Source organism: Schistocerca serialis, chromosome 9, assembly GCF_023864345.2.
Source record: "Schistocerca serialis cubense isolate TAMUIC-IGC-003099 chromosome 9, iqSchSeri2.2, whole genome shotgun sequence".
NCBI classification, from domain to species: domain Eukaryota; kingdom Metazoa; phylum Arthropoda; class Insecta; order Orthoptera; family Acrididae; genus Schistocerca; species Schistocerca serialis.
The window spans coordinates 136,611,631-136,631,035 of NC_064646.1; the positions used below are offsets into that span (position 1 = coordinate 136,611,631).

Genomic DNA, 19,405 nt, shown 5'->3' on the forward strand with positions numbered 1-19,405 from the left:
TACAAAAGGTTATCACAGTCAAAGGCTGGAAAAAATCAGGATAAAAAAATACGTAAATTTAGAAGTAGCAGAGGTCAAAGTTAGCTGAAAACAAAGCCGAAACTGATCAGAATGCACACACATAATATACAGAGTACCCCAAAGGCAAGCAGAAAACGAGTAGAACTATATAAGCAACTCATCATACAAAATACAAGAAATTCTACAGCACACAAAACTATACCAAATGAAGAGGATAGGCTGTTATAAAACAAGGAGTTATTAGTGTAATTAGATGTCACACAAGTGGCATGGAGTAGATTCAAGAGGATGTTTACAACTGCAAAGTTGTGAGATAGGGCTACTAGTATTGGTGGGAAAATTCACCTTCCCAATGTGGTCAGCAGATACTACACTGAAACCTACGGCATGTGCCCTATAACAGGATATTTTGTGTAACAACAGACATTCCATCCTTTCATTCTTACTGACATCTAAGTAGCTATACACATTGCAAAGTATTCAGTTTAGGATACTCTACTCAGCTACATAATTTTGATCTTCCAGCTTTCAGTGGTGGTGGTGGTGGTTTGTCTTCAGTCCAAGCCTGGTTTGATGCAACTCTCCTTGCCAGTCTATTCTGTGCAGCCCTCTTCATCTCTGCATACCTACATCTACTTGAATTTAGTTGCCATAGCCAAATCTTGTTCTTTCTCTTCAATTTTTAACCCACGTTTCCGTCCATTACCAAACTGATTATTCCTTGATGCCTCGGGTTGTGTCTTATTAACTGACCATCACATCTTTCAGTCAAGTTGTGCCATACATTTATTTTCTTTGTGATCTGGTTCAGCAACTTTTCATTAGCTACCTGAATTATCCATCTTATGATCAACACTTTGTAAGTCACCCCAGCCTTTTCATTCACCTACTTATTCTTTCCTTTGCTTTTCCCTTTAAAGATTTCTACATAAATAATTTCTACCCAATATCACTGTAAAATATATGTGGATGATTAACTACTATTGGGCAGTTGAAATAGTCAATTATGTGTAAGCGAAACGGTTGGACCAAGAGTATCAATGTGCAACTAAAGTATTCGTGTGTGCAAAATAAATCATTTTACTGTGAACAATATTTGACAACAAAATCACTACATATCATGTTTTTGGTGAAACAAATTGTACTGCAGCTACTCTGACAAAAATCTGTCCTTGAAATTAATCTGTTTGAAGCAGAAACTCTAACCATCCAATGGACAACACAGAAAATTTCTTGTATCTATATTGCTTCTCACTGTAGAATAGAACACACTGGCAAGCAGCAGAATCAAATAATTGACAGCACACAGTTAACTGTAACCAATGCTGTATCAGTCCTTAGTGTAAGCTTCAGTGCACAGCCCACTTGTGCACACACATGTAACACTGTAGACACTCCAACAGTGATTTCAGAATTAGGTAAAGTATACACAGCACTGCCACCAGTCTAATTAGGATTAAGGTAGACTTAAAATTAGCTGCCATATTATATTCACTGCAGAATTATGCACTCAGAAAGGCCTCAACAAACGATTACAAATGAGGTTTTCAACATTAAATTTCAGTGGAATTTAAAGCTTGTTTCAATTTTGTTTTAAATAGTTCCATCTTTAATATTTCTTTCAGAAAATAAAACATGTAACAGCACCATTTAGTAACTACAGAATGATTTAAATTACATTTACTTGGCTAAAAATGGATGCTTCTCACATTCTTCTAAGAACTTAAATGACTAGCAGTAATATTCAGCTCTCAAAGTATTTGTATGATCAAATATACACAGATACAAATACCCCAACATTTTTTGTGTAGTTAAACCTATCACCACTGTCCACATAAAAAGTCTTGTGGTTCCTTGTTTAATAAAGTAAACCACCCCCTCTGACTGCCTCTACACCCTCCTCCCCCAACACTACAAAAGAAACTGAACACAATACCACCACTTGTGCATTCAATTTCCCTATCATTTCAGTCATGCTTACAATTTTCATAATCATTTTGGTCTCAATACTAAAGCTACAGGTGATACACACAAACAAGCAAATAGCTTTGTACAGTAGCAAATTTCTCAAGACACAAACTTCACAAAGCAAGTAGCACAATCAAAGGGTGAGAAATGGCAAATCTTTACTAAAATATTATTTAACAGTTTTACAGAAATTGCCTGCTGTCTTTATGCATTAATCATGTGCTCCTCTGACAAAGAAAACAAAAAAGAAGCAAAAGAACAAACAGCAAACTTTTGGAAACATGTTTGTTTGTCTGTCTATATGCATGAAAACCTTTTTCCATTTCTTACCCAGAATGCCAGAGAGAATGTGTGTGTGTGTGTGTGTGTGTGTGTGTGTTTTAAATTTTTTGGGGAAACAGTCTCAGATAATGTATTCTTATTCATAATATTAACTTACACTTATATCATATTATCACTTCTTACACCGTCCACAAGTCTGCCTACGATAATTTAAATTTGGGTTACATCAATAGAGAACAGCAATAAATGTAAGAGATTAAAGTATTTAATGTAAATAGGTGTTACGGAACCCAACACATCTCTCAGAACAAAAAAGTATTATATGCACTTGCATTTGCCCACCTTGGTGTTCACTCTAAATAAGAAAACAAAAAAAATGCTAAATATAATAACTTGTATTTATGTAACCCAATTTCTTGCTTTTTGGTCACAATAAGCTACAGCCATTGGCTTCATGTCATTACACAACAGATTCAACAGTTACAGTTTCAAGGGCATGAGTATGCTTTCTGGTATAAAAGTCAAATCCGTTAATGTGAGTGTCTCCTCATTAAAACACAAAACAGCTGTGTGAATGCTTCACGGGACATCTAATGTGTCTTTATGAAACTTCTCCCATATGTTCCTTCTGTGCTGATTTTGCAGTACAGGGCTCAGAATTCTGCTCATGTGTTCAATCCGTCTATGGAAACGAATACGGTCACGCGCTATTAGTTCCCATGGTCCAACGCGTGCTGCACGGTAGGCAAAATCCCATGCAATTATTTTGTGAACTGTCTTCAATTCTGGTGTTTTTGCAAATTGGACCTGTACAAAAATAAAATAATCCATACAATAAAGAGTAATACAAACACAAAACTCACTGCAGAGAGAGAACAGTCAACTATTCAACTTTCAAAAAACCATAGGAGGAAAAAAAAGGTGTTTTCAGAAAAATAAGTTCCTCCATTCTGAAAATGAAACAAAATTGGACTCTTCAAAGTTTAAGACAGAAAATCACTAATAAATATCAAGTGGAGTTCACAAGTATAGACAGACATAAAACCCCAAAGAATCAAACTACAATGTATAAAACAGCGTCAAACTTCTGATTACTTTACAAATGAGTTAACATGTTAAATATTTGGCATTAAGCAAATAACCCAAAAGTTTAAAAAAGGTTTGAAATTATGTTTAAAGTTTGTTGGAAGTTGCCAAGCACTCTCATTATGAAACACTGGATAATAGTCTAGTAAATTTGTGCTATGTTTTAAGCAAAACCTAGTTTTTCATGCATCTCAATGTTTATGGCATCATATCTCCTGAACTACGAGTCATACAATGATATAATTTTGCGAGTATATTCAATAGTGTATGTGTATACTGTCTGCAAAATGTGTGGCAAATAGAGTTAGTTGTAAAGAAGTAATGAATTAAAATGTCATGCTTGATGTTGAAGTTGTGCTACATGAATAGTGATATGTAATAAGCAATAAACTTCCTCCCTTCCATATTGTTTTGTGGTTGGCATCAGCGGCAAAAAGTTTTGTAAAGGTTTGAAATTATGTATAAAGTTTGTTCAAAGTTTCTAAGTACTCTCATTCTCAAAGACAGGATGAATACAGTCCGCATAATTTGCATGTCATAAGCTATACCACCTCAAGACATATACATAGTTCATAGCTGTGATACCTGTCTTACTGTGTTAAATCGTTGAAGTGGGATAAGATCTCTTAATGACTACATTATGAGAGCATTTCAAATGTTAAAATTTAGTCAACAATTACAGGAAATATTGAAAATCAAACTTTTTGCCCATGGAAGCCGTTGGAAACTACTAACTCCAAAGGCTAAGAATGTTCTTTTGATGTAAGTTACAAGTGAGACAAACATAGTAGTCAATACAGAGAACATGCAGAGACTCGGATGAGCATGAGCAAAGAAAAAAGTTTACCACTTCTTTTTTTCCATCACTTTATCGCTATGTTCCTTGTCTCCCACTTTTCTTTCAAATTTATCATTACGTCTCCATTTTGTTGCACTTTTATAATATGGTAACTCTTAATTACTCCCTTTTTTATATTCAATGTTTTACTTGTTTTCTGGTTTTCTCATTTGTTTCCTGTTGGTATTTTCTAAAATTCCTTTTCCGGTTTTTCTCAGGGAGTCATTAACATTACGGCACTGGCCAAAACTGCAACTCATACTAAACATTCCTCTTGACCAAACTATTGACAGTGTTCTGATTTCTTTCTGTTTGCACATGTACAAAGTCACATGCCACAATACAATTACATCACAAGACAAAACCAAGATCAAATATCAGTGGATGCAGAGCCCAGTAAGACAAAAAATTGTCACATTATTAACTATATTAATTCACAGCACACCATTAAAGCATCTTTCAATCTTTTCGTAGATACATGCTCCTGTGTAACTTCATACATATGAAAGACATTATTCTCTGCATCAACTAATGCAAGAGGTACTTGAGTCTAAGCAGCTGGGCTTGCTGCCATAAAGCGGATCACTTGCAGCAGCATGCTGACCCAGCATAGTGCCACTGCGTTCAACGTGCATTAATGTCCACCCACTGGTCAGTGCCCAAACAATGCAGCAAACATAACTTCAACAGCCCAAAACCCCAACAAACTAGTTTTGATGTAGATAAATGTATGCTGTCCAGCCAGGAAAGTCGTCAGGCCCATAACCCACTGAAGCAGCAAATCACTGCATCATTAACAGCCATTGTGTTGGCCTCCACCAAGGGGTCAACATCGATCTACAATCATCCCGATGGAACAACCTCACAGGGGTGTCCAGCCACTAACAGACGGGCTAAAGGTCCAAATGAGAACCACCTAGTCACCCCCCTCGGATGGGCAGTTCTCGGCTGCCTCGTTACCCATACAAAGCACCAGTTGGCCACACCAGAATTTGACACAGCATTGTTGCCGAATATTTGCTATACAAGGTCACTATGCACTCAGGCTTTGCTGAGCATAGCAGCTACTGCCATTTACACATCAACACTTCTCCACTGAAGGCTGCAAGATTGACACCTGGCCACACCATGTAATATGGATGCTGTGGGCTGACACCCAGCTGTGTCACATGATAAGCATTCCTACCCGTAGCTGTTCTCAGCAGAATTTACAAGCACACCATCTGTCTTGTTGCAAGCACCTTACACCTCTGACAGTCTGCTGCAGCCCTCGGCAACCCAGTGGAGTCACAATGCGCAGCTAAACACCATCTTGGTAACGGAAAAAACGACCCTTCCACCCCTCAATAGTGCTCACAGCCCACAAGGCCACTACAATAAAAACATCCCACATCTGTTTTAACAAATTTAATATAATGCTTTGCAAGAAACTCTAGCCTACCATCTCTCAAATATCTCAACTACTGACTGACAAATGGTCTCTGCACATGCTACCTAAATACACAACCTAATGTTAAATCTATAATTACTACCAAATATATATATATCAATTAGTAAACAGTTTTTGGTGTTGCTGAGAAACAGCCATACAATAATTTTTAAATGAACACACACCATTTGACTGTTGTTTGTTTCATTATGACCTAGGTTTTGGCCTTTATGCGATTTTCAAGTGATTGGGTTTGTGTCCTGCAATATATGTTAATGACAAACACAATCACTTGAAAATGACACAAATGGCTGAAACTTGGGTCATAATTACACAAACAACAATACAGTCAAATGGCAAAGTGTTCATTTAAAAACTATAAATTAGTTTTAATAACAGCCAGTGAAAAAATAAATACATATCCATGTATATGGAAACCAGAAATACCTTTTCAGATTCCTTTTCTGCAGATGGTATATCTTCATATGCGCTCTTCCACCGTTCATTTGCCTCTTTCAGTTCAGTTTTTGATACACAAATTAGACCTTCAATTTCTGCATCATCATTAAAATCAATCTATATGAAACAGAAAACAAACAAGAAAAGTGAATCAGTTGTTTCTGCACATTTTAACTCACTTAAGAGCTACAGCCTCATTTATTGCAGACACTCAAGATTTCAGGATAAAGCTGAATTTTATATGGATTGTTTGGTGGTAGTCATAGAATGTCACTTTAAATAGGTCAATATTTATTTTGAAACTGGCCAGTTAGTACAGATTTCAGGAAGGAAAAAACTGGTAATGCACAAAACATTACCAAACTGAGGGTTGTTCAGCAAGCAGTGGAGAGTGGGCAAGACAGAATTTACTAAGAGTGTAATTAGGCCATGCTAATGAACTGGAGAACACGAAGTGATACGAAATTGTGAATAAAATGAAAACTAAATGGAAAGTATCCAGGCAAATGGATGGTAGAAGCATCAAGAAAATTTGTTGGATTCCAAGAGATGAGAAAGACAAATGAAAACCACACAGAATGACATTAGCAAACAATTCAAAGCTATAAGAATTTGTAATGCACGGGAAAGTTCAGAGCACATCTTCATCCAACAATGGGTGTCAAATGACTGGTGAATATCCTGAGCTAATGATTTTACACCTTTAATATCTTTCCAGTACACTTTTTAGTCATGCTTTTAAATATTTTTGAAAATATAGCACAAAGTGCAAAGTGTGCTTATAGCACTATAACTGAAAAATAATTTCTACAAATTTCGGGGTTTTGATATTAGGTCAGCAAGGAGTCTATGAGTATGTTTTCAGTGACTTGCTAAAGCATATTAAATATAGTATAGTAAATATAGGGGACTTCAAGAATTAACTAAAGAACTTTCTGCTAACAAACATCTCTATAACAGAGTGCCTTTACAGCAATTATCAAATCTGATATGATATTAATGAACTTTTTCATCTAGATTGTTTTCGTTATAACTACAATAATTTCTTAACCGTAAGTAATTTGTAATACACTTTCTTGAAGAGTAGCAAACGTCTGACATCTTTCCACAATCTGTATAATGTATGCCGTGGTAACGGCAAAAGAAGGGGTCCATCAGAAGAGGACAGTTAAGACGAAAGTGCACAGTGTGCATGCGCAGGACAAATAGTTACAACCCAATAGTAAATGTCAACCATCTCATTGTTAGTGTCTGGTTCTATCCACTGCGGTACAAATCTTTGCTTAACCCATGAACAAGCTCACAATTTTTCGTAACAAGCAGGTGAGCGGCGCATTTGGCACACATGTAAAGAATAACTGTCTTTATGTTAGGCTACCAAGGCAAATATGTATGAGCAAAATCACAGGTTTATCTTAGTTTAATTACAATGTGATATAATAACCTTACATTAAATGACCTAAATCACTGTTTACTTAAACAATAATAAAATAAATATTTATTAGATAACTCCATTTCCATGCACAAGTGTTAACGCACAATAATAACCCAGTCAAAGCATTAAACGGGTGCTGTGGCAAGAGATCCAAGCCAACCGCTTTTTCGTTTGCCAATTATCTCGTAGACAACTGCCTCATTGGGTGATTATGCCGTTAGCTCAGAACCTGGTTAATTTTCTTGTACAGATTTTAAATTTTTTTCGCTGTTCATTTCATATTACTGCTGATCGCTTGGACATATAGCACAACTTATCATTGTGTTACCTGAAGCAATAATTAAGGAACAGGTACTGGCTTACAATTGTGAAACAACAATGGAATGGTAAAAGGCAATGTTATTGGTCGTTAGCTCACTTTATATATACGCATGCCTACTCAAGGATTTAGTATTTCAATGGCAGGAAGTGGAACTACATTGATATGTGCTTCTGTTTTAGTGCTTCTCCTTTTTGGAAACAATCAACATGAAGGTTAATATCAACTAGTGTTAAAAAGAGCCTTCTCTAGCAGCTCCATATGTAACATAACAATTTTGTTTTCCTAGAACTGAATTAACACTACAATTCCATGCTAAAAGAATGCAGTTTGTTGATATCTAAAGGTGTCAAATACTAATTTCATTTGGTTCTACAGGGACGAGCAAAGTGTAACTGTTTTACTGGCATCAAAGAGTTTTACTTCACCCTGTAAAAATATTTCCCCATTCAAAAGCCTTGATGACAGATGGGGAGAAAACTGTAGGAATTTATTGCTGGAGGTGGTAAAATAAGGACGGAACAGCTCCACAAGAGATAATGAAACTGAAGTGCAATAATGTAATATGAACACGCCTGTAGAATAAAATCCATGATATAAACAAGCAAACACTAACCAGAAAGGTATACTCATTATTTTGTACTAATCAATCATACACAGATTAGCAGTATAAAATGAAAATATTCACCGATATTATTCAGCGGACTACTAGAATTTGTAGAAACCAAAACAACATGGGCACACACATAACCGAAACAGTGATATTATGCATAGTAAGAAGTGCAACGGTGTACAAGAATTATTGAACATTTTTATTCAAGAACAGCATTCAGAACAGCTTCCTAGATTTCATTTCATGGTACTGGAACTGACATTTTTGGCTTTTAAAGCACACCTGGGAATTTCTACTAGTTATCAAATGAATGCAATCTACTGACTGTACAACAACACATGGTTGTATTACACACTTCACCACCTGTAGAAGAATAACACATCCATGTTTTGATAAATGTGAATATATCTTACATGATGAGTGCATGGAAAGGTTATTCTATTACTGGTTCTTTCAGATAAACACATGTACAAAAACAGTCTGTGAAATGTGTCCATGACTAAAAACCTTAAAAGAAAAAATTAGATCACCAAAGGAATGATTTTCTAACTTATTCTTATCCGTTCACTTTACAACACTAAGCACTTTTTATAGGCTACAGTAATTCTAATACTATTAAGTAAAAATATCAATTCCATAAACTATGATGTACAACACAGATCCAAAAGCACTTTCCAGCCTTGTTGAGCACTACTTATTCTAGCTGTTTTTCAACTAACTGGAACTAATTTCTAAATCATTTTTGTAAGCAGTTATTAGCCAAACAAGGCCAGTTTCCTTGATTGTCATCACAATGAAAATGTTACAATACAAGTAACATTTCATCTCCAATTTGGTGGCTGTCAATTTCCATTTCATTTCAGTGAAAAACATCTAGATATGAGTTTTTGAGCACTTGACAACCATAAGAAATAACCAATACAATATGAAAAAATAAATGAACAAAAATGAGCACGACAACCACTAATTTCTTTTTATTGTTTTTTAACTGTTTCTAGAACTTCACATTTATGATCTGCAGAACAGAGAAGGCCTAGTGGGATGAACACTAGGCATGCACAAGAAATATAAACAATTATATACACAAGCACTTCTACAGGCAGTCTCATTCACCGTGCTCATCCGTCAATTTTGTTCTCAATTAATAATGCCATATTTAATACAGAATAAAAACAGAAAAGTAAACAATGAAATAGTAAACATGTGCACTGTAAATTCATCTTCATTAAAGAAGCAATAGCTCTTAAAAAGCATAGATTCTGGCAAAAAACACTGGTTATTCAGTGTTAATAAACCATTAAAAAAATATAAAACCACTGAGTCACAAAGTTCATAAAATTATCCATGTAATACAAGAGAGATATACTTAGCAAATTTGCATTTATACTGCATGTTGAATGAAAAGCTCTGGTGGTGTCACTAGCTAGCACAGAGACATATTATTGGCATTAACATGAAAATCTGTGTGTACATAAATTTTAACTTTTACAAAAACAAAAGTATCAAATAAAAGCCTACATACCTCGTCATCATCATCATCATCATCATCATCATAGCAGTAATCGTCATCGTCGTCATTAGGATCAATGTGTTCTTCAGAGGTCAAGCACTGACTGTTTATGCTTGAAACTTCATCATCCTCACTCTCACTGCTGTCACTATCACTGCATACAGAAGCTGTTTCAGAAGACGTCTCTTCACATGAATCATCACCACCTGCATCAAACATAATGACGAAACTATCCTCACTATCGATTGAACATTCTGAAGAAATTCTCGTCCTTAGCATTGGGCACCTTGTGGATACAAATATTTCATATTCAGTAAGAGAAGAATCAGAACAAGCAACAGGCTTTGCTGAAGCGTTATCAGACTTCCCTTCTGTGAGGGATGTTACTGGTCTTTCAGGAACACTGTTTTCTTTGTCATTTTCCTTCTGTTCAGTTTCAAAAGTAACAGTCTCTCGTTGAGTATGTGACCCATAGCAGTCAGGGACATCATTACCATAAGAATCTTTCATCTTGCAAGGATCACATAAACTGTAAGGACGGCAACGCCAATTTGCACACTGATCTGAAGGAGATCCCTGATAAGTAGGTGGTGTCATTTTTTTATTTGGAGAACATCTCAACTTGTGGTTAAATGATCCTTTCTTTTCACAAGCCATCAAGTCGCTGTCAAGATCAAGGCAATCTTCTTTTATATCACTTAATAAATCTGAATTTAGTCTTCTTTTCCCTGAGAATTTCCTATTACTTGCTGTATGCTGTGCACGCCTTGTTTTCAAATGATTCATTTTCTGATTTTGTGGTGTATGGGGAGTACCTGTACCGTTGGTTGAGTCTGTTACAGTGATGGACTTATGCTGATTGTCACGAGAGAGTGTGCAGTGCTTTCTGTGATGTTCTCTGCTATAATCTGCCTTGTCCCTGTATTTACCAAAATCATTATGGTGATCTCTGTACCTCCAATTATTATTTGGCAAGATGCTTAAGCTCTGTTTCTTCTGACGAAGTTTCACTGGGTCCCTCCGAGCAGACCGCAATATTTTACTACCTGTGCTGCATCTGTCCAGGTCTCCAGTTCCTGGTATCTTGCTTGCTACTTGTGATTTCGTTACTTCTGCATAAGACTGCTTTGGCTCAGCAGTTACTTTTTCTTGTATCTGTATTTCTACAGGTGATGTTGGGGAATCTTCAGGTGACATATTTTTTGTAGTATCCATTGTCTGCTCTTGATAAATTAAATTATTTGTATTCATCAGATGAAAGCTTTGCGAAAGCAAGAAAGCAGCATCAACTGCTCCTGCTTTGATATATTCTTTTGTACTTTCCTTGGAATTCATTGCAGACATTGATATATATAGGTTATTGTTAGTCCCAATTATGTTGTTGTACTGCTCCAAAACTCTTCCCCAGAAATTGTTCTCCCTACCTGTAGATGAACCTATCAAACATTTACTGCCTATAAAACCACCAATCAGTTTAGAAAAGCTGTTACCTACTGGTAAACGACATCCAAATGGGTTAATGAAGTTATTCTTCATGTTTACAACTTCAGAACCTGGGTCCTTACATTTGAAAAGCGAGAAATTATTATCCACTGTATGAGTATTAACACTGACATCTACAAAACCTTGCTGCATTGATTTTGGGTGTATAGCAGACAACCCAAGCATATGCAACGGGCTAAATCCAATCTGTCCATTGTTTGGCATAAAATAATTTCCACCACGCTCCATTTTTACAGACTCTTCACTGCCAGATAGCTGATTAAATGAACCTATTTAAAATTTACACCAACAAGGGCAAGTGCAGTCATGACAAAATAAATAACATTTTTAACTCCTCAATTGCCACTTTTTAAGTATGTCATCGTCACTGTTCCTCTTCAAATTAGAGTTTAAATTCTGATGCACACAACTGTCACTGACTCTGCGACACCAAACAAGCCAACGAGATGTGTGCCTCTTCCTTAATCGTCCAGGTTGCTTGATACCGTAACAAATCGTCTTACAACAGCAAAATTTACACCTGTAAGTTTGATTCTTCTGTAAAACAACCGTTGTGATACTTGATATAACACTTGAATTCGATTTATTAGCACTTATCTGCGCCATTGTGGCAAATATTAGAACACTGCTACATCACACAAGTTAATACCGCCATCTTGGTAGAGAACTGAATGAATTGGACGTCAGCAAAGTCTATTGCGTTATACCAGGAAACCAATGGTAGCCCGTTGCTAGGTTTTCCCCTTTGGTTGGTAGCCCTGTATGTGGAGACAAATGAAACTTGTTGCAGTCGCAATGTATGACTATGAAATCACGGAGAAAATGTGAAGGTGCTGTAATTCGCCGCTACGTGACAGTTAATTCACATCTTTGAAAAAATAAAAAAATGGGGATTGGCAAGAAGTATACTAATGAAATCACAGCATGGACTCCTTAGATGGGAAAGGATATAAGAATTATTATGGAAAAATGATAGCAGTTTCAATATTTACCTCAAAAGGTAATGAATTCACAATGCTCCCATTGAATGACTCAATAGGATGTTGAAGGAGGGCTGTGAGGGATTTGTGAAGGGAAAAATAAACATTAAAATGTTGCTGAATGTGTTTCTGCTGACTCGTTTACAAGTTATACGGAAATACTATTTACTCCATTTGGCGACATAGGGGGTTTGGTATGTAACGGTAGATCTGTCAAATACTGCTGCTGTGAATGCCACAGTTATTGCCAAATTAGGCAGTTTAAAAACAAAAAAATGCAGACAAGAAATGTGCTGTGATGCAATTATATATTGTACAAACATGCAAAGCAGGACGTAATGTGACAGCCTTTGTAGGCCCCATGGAAGATACGCAAGACTTGAAGATGTTCGTTTTTGGAGGGAACAACACTTGCCTATGTGAAAATTTACGAATTCTATGAATTATAGCGCAATTAAATGAAAACGCACAAAACATTTCTTTACTCAAAACTTAGCAATTATTTTTTAAAGATGACCACAGTTTACATTTTCATATCAGAAACGTAAGAATATACTATCTTATTTTTGCTGCAGGTATATTCACACGTATTTTCCCAAAATATTTGTGTCTTTCCAATTTCTTACCAAGCCCACAAGAACGAAACCAGTTCCAGTAGCTAACACAAAGTTAACACCAATTTGTATTCCCATATTTACTCTTTCAGACACAAATTAATAATACCTCATGCTCTGGATAGAATCTGAGGCTCTTCTCATGTAGTAGAAATAACAGAGCCTATGCAGTCAAGCCATTTGGAAGGCTTGTCTTGTAATATCTAATCATAGTGAGTTGAAATGGCTTTCCTCTTATCTTAATCCAACAAGAAATTAAATTTAATCATTTTCATCCCTAGTATTGCATATTACCAGAAAAGCACCACACACTTTGACTACCCTAGCGAAATAAGGTCACAAGACCTCTCCCAAATCCCCAGCACATTTTCTATGTAAAGATTATCAGTGACACAGAAATTAATCTCCACACACCAGTTGGTAACATGGTAGACAATAGCAAAACAAAAGTCAAAATATTGAATACTGTACTGTCTTCTTCAAATTTTCCTTTTTTTTTTTTTTTTTTTTTTTTTTTTTTTTTTTTTTTTTTTTTAAAAAAAAAGCTACCATTTAATTTATTTATTTATTTGTCCACATTAGTTACAGACATGAGATATTAAGACTAAAAACTTGACACCTGTTGGTTTTACAACTTGCAGATATATGTCATTTTAATTTTTATAACAGATTTGATCCATATAATGAATAGTTATAAAATTTGACTATATGCAGTACATTTACAACTTATTTCTACAATTAAAAATATGAATTATGGTACATGTATTCATCCATGAGATGCTGAGGCATTGAATAAAAGCAGTTTTGTAGTTGGTAGGATGTTCCAGAGTTTTTAAATTACGTAGTTTAGAAAAAGATTTTATATGTCTGGGTAATCTTTTGTACAGCATGCATTACATAGCTACACCATTTTGGCACAATCTGCTGTTGCAACAACTAACAATTATGTCACCGTTTGACCTCTTACTGTAATCATGGACAATTTTGTTCTGAGTGAAAAAGTTTCTTACCTTGGTATATATACATTTTTAACATGTATAACCCCCTAAAGTATATAAATATAGTGTAAAGATAAGATTTTTAGCTCTTACAGTGCTTGCTTTATTTATTATTCTTAGGACTACCTTTTGCTTCCTGAAAACTGGTTTACTCTGTGTACTTCTCCTCAGAACATGACATCATTCTTCTGTAGTGAATGTACACAAGCAAAGTACACATTTCATCATTAGTGTTGTTGCTTAGAATTCTGACAATAAAACCCAATTTTGCTAATTTTGAATTTAGGGATGTGATATGATGAACACCCTACTAAAGATTTCACTGAAAATGAATCCCAAGAAAATTAGTTTCAGCAACAGCCCTAATGTTTTGTCATCCATACATATTACAGGTTGTGCTGCATTTTTATTTTGATCTGTACTGGTATGGAAATTTACGTATACTGTTTTCTGGAGATTTTCCATTAGTCTTTACTGATAAACCACTCAAACCTTCTTTTGTTGCCGTAGCACTATCACTGTAAACATGAATCACATTGTTATCTGTACTAGAGATGTTGAAAAGAAGAAATACAATGTCCAGTTGCAGAGTCAAGTGGTGTGGAGCATAGGGGTAGTGACACACACTTTCCCCTTATATTTTTTGTATCCATTAATTTCCAAAATTTTCAGCTAACTTTTAGAGAACATAATTGTGTTAAGAAAGTTCTGGTAGAATGAAAATACTTCAGAGAAAAGGAGACCAATCACAGAAAAGCAAAGCATTGAGTCATCGACAGGGACATACAAAAAAGAGAGAAAGCTTGCCAACTCGCAGAGTAAATCCTTTCTCATGCTAGAGTACAAATACAAATACACCCCTCTCCCTACTCATACACTTGCCTGTGCCCCTACATAGTACTTGCACAAAGCCAGGATTGCCATTTGGCAGGTGTAATAGGCTGGGGTGGGGGTTGTGATGTTGTGATGGGTGAGATTGTTAGAGTTTGAGGGAGGCAGCAAATTTGTTTACTGGGAATGCAGGAAAGGGAGGGGGGGGGGGAGGGGTCACAGATGCATGGTCTGGGCCTAGGCATATGATTCCATGTGTTAGAGCTGAGGGAAGTGGCACGCAATTAATGTGACATGGAGACATGAATTTGGAGGCAGAGGAAAGGGATGGGCCAGGATATGCCTGTGACAGGCCTGGTGTAGGAAATGCTGGCTGAATGAGTTTGGTCTTGCACAGGGATATGAACGCTGTGGCAAGGGGTTTGGAGTGGGAGTGGCATAGGAATGGGTTAGAATTTTGTGTAGGTTGATGGGCAATGGAACATCATTTTATGAGTGGTGGGAAAGATTTTGGGTAGCATGTCCCTCATTCCATGGCACTATTATAGAAAAGCAAAACCCGGGTGAACGACAATATGGTTCAGTTGTTCCAGTCCAGTCCACATTTGATGATTTCGGCGGAGGGAGCAGGGAACTCTTTTGTATCTGATTCTTGGGAAGGGGGAGGGGGTGAAGCATAGGGGTGTTTGAAGATATGACACAGGAAATTTGTTTGTTGACTAGGTTTGGATGGGTGGGGGGAGGAAGGGAGGGAGTAATATCTGTCTGTGTAGGTCCTCATGAGATCAGCATACTGGGCAAGCGGGTTCTCATCACTGCAGATGTGCCGTCCATGGGTGACTAGTCTGTATGGGAGGGATTTCTTGCCATAGAAGGGATGACAGCTGTTGAAATGAGGGTAATGTAATGGTTAGTCGGTCTGATATGGACAGAGCAGTGGATGGAACCATCAGAGAGGCAAAGGTCAACATCCAGGAGGGTGACACATTGGGCTGAGGAGGACGAGGTGAAGTAAATGGGAGGGAAGAAGTTCAGGTTATGAAGGAATGATGATAGGGTGTCCTGGCTCTGAGTCCAGATCATGAAGATTACATTAACAAGCCTGAACCATACTAGGAGGTTTGGGACCCTGGGAGTCTAGGAAGATTTTCTTTATAAGGCCCATAAAAATGTTGGTACCAGAGGGTGCCATGCAGGTGCCCATGGTTGTGCTGCAGATTTTTTTATGCATCTTCCCCTCAAAGCAGAAGTAGTTGTGTGTCAGGATATAGTCAGCAAGGTATGTGAGGAGTGAATTAGCAGATTTGGAGTCCTAATGATGTCGGGAGAGATAGTGTTCAATAGCAGCAAGGCCATAGGCATGAGTGATGTTAGTGTACAGGGAGTTGGTATCAGCAGTGTAGAGTAGGGATCTAGGAGGTAAAGGATTGGGGAAGGTGGATAGTTGGTGAAGGAAGTGATGAGAATTTTTGATCTTACAGGCTAGATTTTGGGCAATGTGTTGGAGGTGTCAACGAGTGTTGAAATTCCTTCAGTGGCATCACAATAACAAGTTAAAATGGGATATCCATAACTGTTGGGTTTATAGATTTCAGTGGGGATTCCTTCAATAACAGCACAGTAACAAGCTGAAATATGGTGTCTAGAATTGTTGGGTTAATGAATTTTGGAGAGCATGTAGAAGGTGGGCGTGGAGGGTGTCATTGGAGGGGAGGAGGGAGATAGAGTGGAGTGGGCTTAAGGATTTCAGTAGGAGTTGGAATTATGTCGAACTTCTGGGATGGCATCACTATGGCAGAGTTTATAGGTAGAGGACTCGGACAACAGATGGTACAAGAGTGCTGGTATCAATGGCGGTTTACTGATTGGGCCACCAGATGCACATGATGTGCATAATCAAATGACATCAGCAACTTATACTAGGCATAGCAGGTCGGAAAATTGTGCAAAAACAACAAGTAACAAGTGACAGCACAGTGTTCAAGATTGACCCAGTAATTAATGACAGCTCGATCAACAGCCAGAGAACTGATCATGCTTGCTCACATTATCACACCAATTATTTGTAAGAGACAAAAAAGCAAGACATTGCTACCTGATCATCTCAGGTTCTCATGCTAGTCAACCAGAATGAGAATGCAGTGGTAGCTATTCCTGTCCACCTTACAGCAGCCAACAATTTGCCCATAGCAACATACAACACTGTTGATGTGGAAGTGGACCTGAGTTTCAGCAGGAACTTCAAATAGAAGTTCATGCTAGCAAATGTGATAGAACTGATATTAGGAGTGCACTTAATTAGTCAACAAAGGCTGGAGATTAACCTCAGTGCACCACAGATGATGATGGATGGTGAAGTCATTACAGGTACTATAGGCAAAGGGGCTACAAATACCATTCCCTCACCATGTTGCTCGATTTTTCAGGAGGCTAGACAAGAAGCTGATGACCAAACAGATGAAGTGTGGCATACCACTTCACACCATAGCAAAATGACACCTGCCCAGCCAGTCTCTCAACAACCGAGAAGATTAGCACCTGATCATTCTGCTTTGCTGCAGCAAGGGCAGAATTTGAAGATATGCTGGAAGCTGGCATTATACACAGATCAGATAGGCTGTTGGCATCACCACTGCATTTGATAAGAAAGAAGACCCATGGAGATTACCATTGATTAACGACACATAACATTCCCGATCACTATCCAGTCCCTGATGTAACAGATTTTCCCCCTTGCAGGTCCGGATGTTAGAATGGGCCTGCAGTATTCCTGCCTGTCATAAGAGGTGACTAAAAGGAGTCTCACATGTCTCAGCCCTTATGTAATGGTCCCCTCTCAGGTTTGACCTACATATATCAAAATTATTCCGAAGAGCGAGCCAATTGGGGAAGGGTGCCTTACTTGGTGCATTGTCCATCATGCATTGAGATCTTTATCCCCTTTCTTGTTGTCACATTGCAGCCCATTCTCCATCTCTTGGGTGAGGATAAGCTGTTCACTATGCAGTGTCACTTTCTGCGCCGACAATGACCATGGACTCCTTTGTGCCTGATATCCAGCACGGTAGCCAGTCCATTGTGGTGGGGCCACCATGTACCCTGTTGGTTGTAGCCTCCCTGACAACACAGGGATCTCTCTGCTGATGCCTGTGCTGTTAACTCCCCCACGTATGCCAAGGTGTAGATGCCTATCTCCCTGGGGCATTGGGACTCCTGGCAATTGCCATCCTGCCACGTTGCCCTTGCTGCAGCTGGGTGACACCCGTGGGAGGGCCATTGGTCGGAGTGGGTGCCATCAGGGCGGATGACGCACAATGAAGCGTGGTACATCATCTCTTGCTGGTGGCCAGCCACCAGCAGTCTCTTAAGTGTTTGAGGGCTCAATTTAATGCAAACACGCATGACCTCAAATTGTTCCCCTCGCTGGCCACACCATGGGAGGAACAAAAGGCTAAGGTTGGCAGTGAAGCTTATTCGCCCTGGTACCTAGTATGGACAAGAGCTGACTGGGAGTCTTTCATGACGATGGAGTCTCAGTTCTTTGTCGAGCATTTAGAGGACAAGTTTGGGGAGGTGGAGGGCTTGCCCAAAATGCCCTCTGGGTCAGTCTTAATAAAAACAGCATCCTCTGCCCACTCACAGGCATTACTCACCTGCGACAAGTTGGGGGATTTTTCTGTTACCATCACGCCCCATAAGAGTTTAAATATGGTCCAGGGTATTATATTCCACAGGGACCTTCTTTTGCAGTCTGATGACGAGCTGCGCACCAATATGGAGTGGCAAAGCGTTCATTTCGTCCGGCGCGTTCATCGGGGTCCGAGGAATAGTCAGGTTGCCACCAGTGCCTTTATCTTGGCCTTCAAGGGTGATACATAGCCAGCTAGCTTGTTAAAGCTAGAGGAGATTCTTGGTTCACTTTATAGGAAATACAAAAAGTTAGTTATATGTGGTGACTTCAATATTAATTGTATAAGTGATTGTGCAAGGAAGAGGATGCTGGTAGACCTCTTTAATTCATATAATCTTATGCAAACCGTATTCTTTCCAACGAGAGTGCAAGGGAACAGTAGAACAACCATAGACAACATTTTTGTTCATTCCTCATTACTAGAAGGGCATTCTGTTAGCAAAAAGGTGAATGGTCTTTCAGATCATGATGCACAAATTTTAACTTTAAAAGATTTTTGTGCTGCAACACGTGTTAAATATAGTCATCAGCTGTTCAGGAAAGCTGATCCAGTTGCTGTAGAGACCTTTGTAAACCTTATAAAGGAACAAGAGTGGCAAGATGTTTATAGTGCTGATACAATAGAAGATAAATATAATGCTTTTCTCAAGACTTTTCTCATGCTCTTTGAAAGTTGCTTTCCGTTAGAACGTTTAAAACAGGGTACTAGCACAAACAGGCAGCCTGGGTGGCTGACTAGAGGGATAAGAATATCTTGTAGAACAAAGTGGCAATTATATCAAAACGTTAGAAACAGTCAAAATCTAAATGCAGCAGCCCATTACAAAC

At 38.0% G+C, this 19,405-nt stretch overlaps 1 protein-coding gene across 2 annotated transcripts; it reads right to left on the reverse strand.

The window, feature by feature from the left end:
- Positions 1 to 1,607: 1,607 nt before the first annotated feature.
- On the reverse strand, positions 1,608 to 12,152 carry LOC126419324 (uncharacterized). Of its 2 annotated transcripts, none has more exons than XM_050086506.1 (3): positions 9,983 to 12,152; positions 6,072 to 6,201; positions 1,608 to 3,078 (listed from the first exon to the last, which is right to left on the reverse strand). In XM_050086506.1, exons 1-3 carry the CDS (start codon positions 11,689 to 11,691, stop codon positions 2,851 to 2,853), a joined length of 2,067 nt encoding a protein of 688 aa, XP_049942463.1. In that variant the 5' UTR covers positions 11,692 to 12,152; the 3' UTR covers positions 1,608 to 2,850. The 2 variants fall into 2 exon arrangements, with proteins under 2 accessions (XP_049942463.1, XP_049942461.1); XM_050086504.1 differs by having other exon boundaries at positions 6,072 to 6,200; positions 9,973 to 12,151.
- Between the last annotated feature and the right edge of the window lie 7,253 nt (positions 12,153 to 19,405).

Excerpts from the sequence above, each read along its gene's own strand:
- LOC126419324 (XM_050086504.1), bottom strand. The coding sequence starts at position 11,691 with ATGGAGCGTGGTGGAAATTATTTTATGCCAAACAATGGACAGATTGGA. Across the intron at positions 6,201-9,972 it reads ATGATGATGATGATGACGAG|ATTGATTTTAATGATGATGC; the intron begins GTATGTAGGCTT and ends TGTTTCATATAG. Across the intron at positions 3,079-6,071 it reads CAGAAAAGGAATCTGAAAAG|GTCCAATTTGCAAAAACACC; the intron begins GTATTTCTGGTT and ends ATTTTTGTACAG.